This window comes from Protobothrops mucrosquamatus, unplaced genomic scaffold (assembly GCF_001527695.2).
Source record: "Protobothrops mucrosquamatus isolate PMUCROS unplaced genomic scaffold, P.Mucros_1.0 scaffold4099, whole genome shotgun sequence".
Lineage (NCBI taxonomy): Eukaryota > Metazoa > Chordata > Lepidosauria > Squamata > Viperidae > Protobothrops > Protobothrops mucrosquamatus.
Genome location: NW_015390028.1, coordinates 144696 through 152922, shown reverse-complemented (window position 1 = coordinate 152922; position 8227 = coordinate 144696). Strand labels below are relative to the sequence as shown.

General features: G+C 37.8%; 1 protein-coding gene across 1 annotated transcript in view; it reads left to right on the top strand.

Annotated features, from left to right (window-relative positions):
* LOC107298572 (DNA topoisomerase 2-beta) overlaps positions 1-8227 on the top strand; it is a 136885-nt gene that overhangs the window by 5626 nt on the left and 123032 nt on the right. Inside the window, exons 2-4 of the mRNA XM_015827949.1 lie at positions 5037-5204; positions 5494-5584; positions 7294-7357. Coding sequence (XP_015683435.1) covers positions 5037-5204; positions 5494-5584; positions 7294-7357 — 323 coding nt within the window. The remainder of the gene's footprint in view (positions 1-5036; positions 5205-5493; positions 5585-7293; positions 7358-8227) is intronic.

Here is an 8227-nt window from a genome sequence, read left to right as displayed (position 1 = left end):
CTGGCCTAGGGGTATTTTAAAGGGGTTTTAAATTAAATTTTTAGTAGAAGCGGCCAAATTTAAATAGTTATTTTTAATCTTTTTAAATTTTGTATTGTATTATATCATTGTTTTAAACTGGCTGTAAGCCGCCCTGAGTCCTCCGGGAGAAGGGCGGGGTATAAATTTAATAAAATCAAAATCAAATCAAATCAAACCTTTCTCAAACCGGAATTCTAAGCAGAGGAAAAAGTTAAAAAGATCAACCCCCCCTTCTCATTTTTCTCTCTCTCGCTCTCAAAGCAACACAGCCAGAAAAAGCAGGGGGAAGGGAGGTTTGTGCCTGCAGACAGAGTTTGAAAAGGCATTAACACACTTCTGAATAACATTTGCAAAAGGGAGAGAGCAGAACTAATAGGCAAGAAAATGGTATAGGATTTCCTGCCTGAGCAGGGGGTTGGACCAGACGACCTCCAAGGTCCCTTCCAACTTTATTGTTCCTGCTAACTTTGGGCTGTTCTTAAGAGGAGAGAGAGAGAGAGGGAGAGAGAGAGAAACAAACAAACAAACAAACAAACACATCTTTCTTCACTTTGTTTGTTGGCCAGACAGAGTGAGGGTGTTTCCTTTGGTATCTTCTTTTCTCTTGAGGTTAGTAACAGTCATATTTACCTCACACACAAAGACTCTGACACACATATACATACCAAGACAAGGAAAAGATAACAGAAAACTGTGATTGGGAAAAGGGTCTTCTCACTCACACACAGAGACATACACACATTTCTCTCATTCCCCTTCTTTCCCAAGCAGACCTTGAGCTCAAACTTAAAACTTCCTTTTCTACCCTGGCTCCACATGGGCAGGGCCTGGGAAACCCATCCACAGACACAAGGCGTCTGCTGCTAGCAAGATGGGTTTTCCTGTTTGAAGCTACTCAATTTTACAGTTATTCTTTTTTTCTTTAGGTTTACAACAACGACTACAACAACAGCCCATCTTCTTGAGAGTTTCCCTGATTATGGTTCCCTGAGGTTCTCGATTTGACGGCCACTCAAAACGCTTAACACCAGTACGCTTCCCTTCAGGCTGGCCTTCCCCCTTGCGGGAGTAAGGGACCTCAACCTTTCAGGTCCGCACTCGCTCTGGACTTACCAGTGTTCCCAGAACACAGCCCATCACACTCACACAGCCGTTATCGCAGAAAACCTCCCACAATCACTCTCCTGACCACCCAGGTACAATTGCGTGTTTCCCTCCTTCGGGCAAAAGTTTCTTACCTGGGCCAGTGCACTTGGTTACCTGGTCCTAGGCTTCAGTTGTTGACTTTCTTCCTCTTTCCTATTCTTTGATTTTTGTAGACCAGAGTTGTCAATTTAATTTGGCTCAGAGCCTGCAAGGGGAAACTAGATCTCAGATAACTCCAGGCAGTTGAAATCAACAGGCGTGCCCCTGGATTTTACTGAGAACAGTGTCCCCTAGAGGCTCTTAATGCCCGCATTCTCCACCAAGATTGTGAGATGTAAAAACCCCAAATTTTGATACTCACAATACGAAGACAAGTCTGGTTAACAAAACAAAGTTTTATTGGAGAAAAACATAAAAATAATAAGAAGAAAAGAAAAGAAAACAAAGGCGTTTGCAAACGCGACCTCCTGGACCCTTCCCAAAATGGATTGGGTTCCAAGAGCGCAAAGAGCAGGTTTCAAGCTTTGCATTTTATACTTTTTACAATGCACGTCACATCTAAGAAGCTCTTTCAACTCCATAGTCATTCTTTGAAGTTGTTTTTACACTTAATAGTTCATCCTGACAATTTCCTTTCAATTTCCGTCCATACGGGTCATAGTTCATTATCTTTGCTGATTACCATTTGTGGTCACTTTACATAGGCAGGAAACAGTAAACATTCCTTCTCATACATTGGCATTGCATTGTTACATTTACATTACATTAATACATTTGTGCTAAACATACAGTCTCATACATTGTTACATTGGAGCTTTATTGTTACATTTTATAAAAGAATAACTTTATTTCCTTCAGCATGGCACATCTTGCCTTGAGAATCTTTGCTCACTCTTCCTTGCAAAAGTGCTCCAAATCTATGAGATTGCGAGGGCATCTCCTGTGCACAGCCTTCTTCAGGTCACCCTACAGATTTTCAATTGGATTCAGGTCCCGGCTCTGGCTGGGCCATTCCAAAATTTTGATCTTCTTCTAGTGAAGTCATTCTTTTGTTAATTTGGAGGTATGCTTTGGGTCATTGTCATGTTGAAAGGTGAAATCCCTCTTCTTCTTCAGCATTTTACCAGAGGCCTGAATGTTTTGTGCCAAAATTGATATTTGGAACTGTTCACAATTCCCTCCACCTTGACTAAAGTCCAAGTTCCAGCTGAAGAAAAGCAGCCCCTAAGCATAATGCTGCCACCACCATACTTCACTGTGGGGTATGGTGTACTTTTGGTGATGCGTAGTGTTGTTTTTGCACCAAACATACTTTTTGGAATTATGGCCAAAAAGTTGAACCTTGCTCTCATCAGACCATAACACATTTTCCCACACGCTTTTGTCAGACTTGATGTAGATTCTTGCAAAATGTAGCCAGGCTTGGATGTTTTTCTCTGTAAGAAAAGGCTTCCATCTTGCCACCCTACCCCACAGCCCAGACATATGAAGAATACGGGAGATTGTTGTCACATGTAGTACACAGCCAGTACACGCCAGAAATTCCTGAGGCTCCTTTAATGCTGCTGTAGGCCTCTTGGCAGCCTCTAGAACAGGGGTGTCAAACTGCCGGCCCGCGGGCCAGATGCGTCATGCCGAAACCGCGCCCACCCCATTGCTGGCAATGGGAAAAAAGTCGCGATACATCGCGACACGTCATGTGATGTTGCGAGTTTGACACCCCTGCTCTAGAACCAGTTTTCTTCTTGTTTTTTCATCAATTTTGTAGGGACATTCAGTGCTTGGTAATGTCACTGTTTTGCCGTATTTTCTCCACTTATTGATGACTGTCTTCACTGTGTTCCATGATATTTCCAATGCCTTGGAAAAAATTTTTAACCTTCGCCTGACTGATATCTTCCAGCAATGTGATCCCTTTGATCAGGGGTCTTCAAACTTGGCCCTTTTATGACTTGTGGACTTCAACTCCCAGAATTCCTCAGCCAGGCATGCTGGCTGAGGAATTCTGGGAGTTGAAGTCCACAAGTCATAAAAGGGCCAAGTTTGAAGACCCCTGCCTTTGATGCTTTGTAAGCTCTTTGCAGACCATGGGTTTTGCTGTAAGAGGCAACTGAGTAAATGTCAGAAAAATCCTACTAGAACAGCTGAAGTTTATATGGGCTTGATCAGAGTCTCTTTAATTGATGGCAGGTGTGTACTGAGTAGCATTTAACATCAGACAGACTTGAACATTGGGCGCTATCTAACAAAATGAAATTCAATGGTGAAAAAAGTAAGGTTCTACCTTTAGGCAAGAAAAACCAAATGTACAGGTATAGTATAGGGGGTACCTTGCTCAATAGTAGTAACTGTGAGAGGGATCTTGGAGTCCTAGTGGACAATCACTTAAATATGAGCCAGCAGTGTGCTGCAGCTGCCAAAAAAGACAACACAGTGCTAGGCTGCATTAACAGAGGGATAGAATCAAGATCACGTGAAGTGTTAATACCACTTTACAATGCCTTGGTAAGGCCACACTTGGAATACTGCATCCAGTTTGGTCACCACGATGTAAAAAAGATGTTGAGACTCTAGAAAGAGTACAGAGAAGAGCAACAAAGATGATTAGGGGACTGGAGGCTAAAACATATCAGGAACGGTTGCTGGAATTGGGTATGTCTAGTTTAACGAAGAGAAGGACGAGGGGGGACAGGATAGCAGTCTTCCAATATCTCAGGGGCTGCCCCAAAGAAGAGGGAGTCAAGCTATTCTCCAAAGCGCCTGAAGGCAGGACAAGAAGCAACGGATGGAAACTAATCAAGGAGAGAAGCAACCTAGAACTAAGGAGAAACTTCCTGACAGTTAGAACAATTAACCAGTGGAACAACCTGCCTCCAGAAGCTGTGAATGCTCCAACACTGGAAGTTTTTAAGAAGAGATTGGACAGCCATTTGTCTGTAATGGTATAGGGCAGGGGTAGGCAACCTTGGCTCTTTTATGACTTGTGGACTTCAACTCCCAGAATTCCTGAGCCAGCCATGAGTTGCCTACCCCTGGTATAGGGTTTCCTGCCTGAGCAGGGGGTTGGACCTCCAAGGTCCCTTCCAACATTATTATTATTATTATTATTATTATTATTATTATTATTATTATTATTATTATTATTATTATTAGTAGTAGTAGTAGTAGTAGTAGTAGTAGTAGTAGTAGTATGATTAATTCTGAATACAGCCACATCCCTAATTATAAGAGGGTGTGCATGCTTATGCAACCACATTATTGTACATTTTTTATTGTTATTTTCCCCCTAAAAGGTTTCAGTTTGTTTTTCAATGTAATTGTACAGCTTATATGTTATATTAAAGGTGGAAAGAATTCTGAAGTGATTTGTCTTGGTCTGATTTTTTTTACATCACAAAAACCTTGCATTTTAACAGGGGTGTTTAGCCTTTTTATATCCATTGAACCTGTAAGCCCATGTAGGCCCAATGTCATCTAAGAAAATTAATAGGTGCAGTCCGATATTTTGTTTAGAAATATGCAAGCCTGTTTCCCAAGCTATACAAGAGTAAACTGGCATGGTAGAGAGCTTCTTCAAGTGCTAAAAAAGGTGGAAAGGAGTAGCATAGCTGTCTTCACATTCACCTTAGCAGTTATTTCCTAAATGTACAAGACTTTCCTCATGATAGTTATTTTTCAACAATATCTGCTTGCCCCTCCAAATTTCAAAGATGCCCATTGGCTGAGAAAGATAAAAACGACAAATATAAATTGTGAGGGAGTAGATTAATTTCTAGATTATAATTATTGCAATACCAATAATGTATTTTCCAAAGCTTCTGAGTAAGTCAAAACTAGGACTTACATTATTTTTTCTTGATTTATTTCAGACACTGTTTGATATTCAAAACAATGCTTCAAAAAAAGAACCTGAACACAGACAAAAAAATGACTCAAAAAAGATGTCTGTTGAGAGAGTTTATCAAAAAAAGACTCAACTTGAGCATATCCTTATCCGTCCTGATACATACATTGGTTCAGTAGAACCTTTAACTCAGGTAATTTCCATTTCCTCTTTATTTGAGGAGTTAATATTGTTTGAATATATGAAATCATGCTTGTACTTGGGTGTTCTCAAATGGCAGTTTGCATTTTTTCCTATTTTTTCACATTTGTTAGCAGCGCAGAGTCATCCGATGAGTGAATGGTAAGATAAATTGATTGATTAAATGACAAAAATATAATGAGCAGTTTTTTTAAAAAAAAACCCTAGGTATGTCTATTAAGATATTTTAAAATAATGTATCTATAAAACTTTTATTCATAAAATAAACTTTTTATTTACAGTTGATGTGGGTGTTTGATGAAGACATAGGAATGAATTGTAGAGAGGTTACTTTTGTTCCGGGCTTATATAAAATATTTGATGAAATTCTTGGTAAGTGTTTATAACAATAATATATTAACAGCATTTGGAAATTATTTTGAAGTGGAAGAATACAGGTATATTTTGCCATTTTGTGGATACAATGTTGCTGATGGTAAACGTATTAACATGTTAAAGAGATGAAAAGACCCCAAGGCATCATCTGTTCTTTTCTGTCAGAATTATTTGTGAATTTATTCCTCTCTAATATTATTAAAATGTAGTTTACAATTATATCTCACTAACTAGTGAAATAATTCTTACCTAATGCAACATTTGTAAAATTTCAAATGTGATGCTTGGACTGAAATCACTGTAAGTGAATTTAATTCCCTTAGAATGTTGTGCAAAATATAATATCAATATATTGTTCATGGTGAAAGGGGATGGAGAACAAAGAGTGCTACACCCATTTCACAGTCCCTCAGTTGTAGTTAATGCAGTTAACTACAGTAGTCAAAAGTTAATTATTATAATGTAGTCCGAGAATTTTGTTTGGAATGGTAAAAGTACCCAGTGCTGAGGACTTTTGTGTATTTAAAGGATTATAGCATGTAGAATTTAGTCTTGTAAATAAAAAAAAATACTCCTAATGTATACACATTTTCCCACATCCAGGTTATTTATCTGTGACCTAGAAGAATTTTTTGAAAAGTTTCTATGAAAAATCCTCATGGGTAAAAAGTGAGAAGCTATACCAATCAGTGATAATTTTGCAGTGGTCATTTAGCTCAATAGTAACTTAATCAAGATTGCTATTAACATACCATAACTTTGTTTTACATCCTTATTTCATATTTCCTCATTACAATCTCATGTCAAATATCAGCATATGCTTTTTAAAGATATTCAGCAGGTTGATTTGAATCACTGGGGACAGCATGATTCACAGTCAAATTAACATTCTTATATTTACAATATCCTGAAAATCAGCTATAACAAATTTTCCTAAGTATTGCAAATCAAGAAGATAGTACATTGATATGTCTGTTAACATCTACTGTAGAAATAAATGGCCCTATGAATGTTGGCAGATTAATAGTGTTCTGCTAAAATAGTTTTAGTTTTTCACTAAGTCACAGAAATTTATAGTTTCCTAGCTGTACATTTTCTCTTTATCCTACTTCACTATGATTTTTTCCTGTAACAGTGGCATTGCACAAGGCTGCAGTTTCATTGACAGAATTACTACATTGCTATGTACTGTTGCTAGCAGGTTTCTTTACTTCTAATGCATCTTACTTAGAAATCCAACATTTTTTCTGTATTATACAATAAAAGGAAAAAATAGATGTTGAAATGTCTCAGCTGATAGAAGTTAAAAGTATAGGAAACCTGAAAGAATAAAATATTTTATCTGAACAGTAGATGACTTAAGAACTTTCTTGTTGGCTTTTTTCATCTTTGAAGACGGGCATAGACATAACATACAAGGTGCCTTTTAGTGTACGTTTTTATATAGAAAGGGTAGAAAATGAATTACAAAATATAAAGGTAGAACATTGACATCTATTTCTGGCAGAGTAAATCTATCCTAGAACTATCCTAAATCATACTATAGGAAAGTTGAATTGAGCTCTGTGGCCTGGAGCTTCAACTTGCACAGTTGCTCAGATTTGTTGTATCTACCAAAATAGAAAAGTACAGCATTTAACCTATTTGAATTTTTTAAAATGTTTAATAGAAGTTATTGCCACTAATGAATGCTTATTTATTTCTAGTAAATGCAGCTGACAATAAGCAAAGAGATAAGAATATGACATATATCAAAATATCAATTGATCCGTAAGTAATGTTTGTTCATTTATGTAATCTATATACAACTAAATTTCTCATTGTGTTTATCTGCTTGTACCCTCAAGTTAGCTCAAACAGTGCATTATACTGCAACAACTTTTGAATCAAGGTACCTAAAATTTGGTAGCTTATATGCATAAAAAATCCAGGACCTATTACTCCTGTGGAATTGAAATTTTTACAATGTTCAAAACAGTTTTATTTGCAAAGTTGTGGCCATTAAAGCGTCCCCACAGTCACATGATTGTGATTTCCTACACTTCCCGCTAGCTTCCCACAAGCAAAGTCAATGGGAAAGTGGGCAGATAGTTGGAAAGTCGCTCCTGCTGCTTTTTTGCCCACCCATGGTCATTCTGTTTATCTGTTTAGATAAATAAATATTGACTTATTATTGAAGTTCATTTGCCACTACAATTATTTTTCTATTTATGATATATACTCTTCTTAGATGATCATGGGACCATCCAGCATTGGTGTAAAACAATATGGTCAGCCTAAAATTTAATGTTCATTCTGGTCACATCCAACTCTTACTACCTTTCTCTCAAAGGTTGTCCGACAGGTCATGGGGTTGTCTAGTGCAGTGCTTTTCAACCTTTTAACCCATTGTACCACTTTTAGGATATGGCAACATCCAAGTACCACCAGTCGCCTAGCAAGGAATGAGCTACCCCCAGAGATCAGGGTGATCCCTGATCTCCCTTCCTTCCGCCGCGCCCTTAAGACATGGTTATTCCAACTTGCAGGACTGGCCTAGGGGAAAATTTTAATGGGGGTTTTAAAGCAATTTTTAAATTAACTTGACCAAATTACCAATATTTGTTTTTACTTATGTTTTTAACTGTAGTTTTTGGGGAT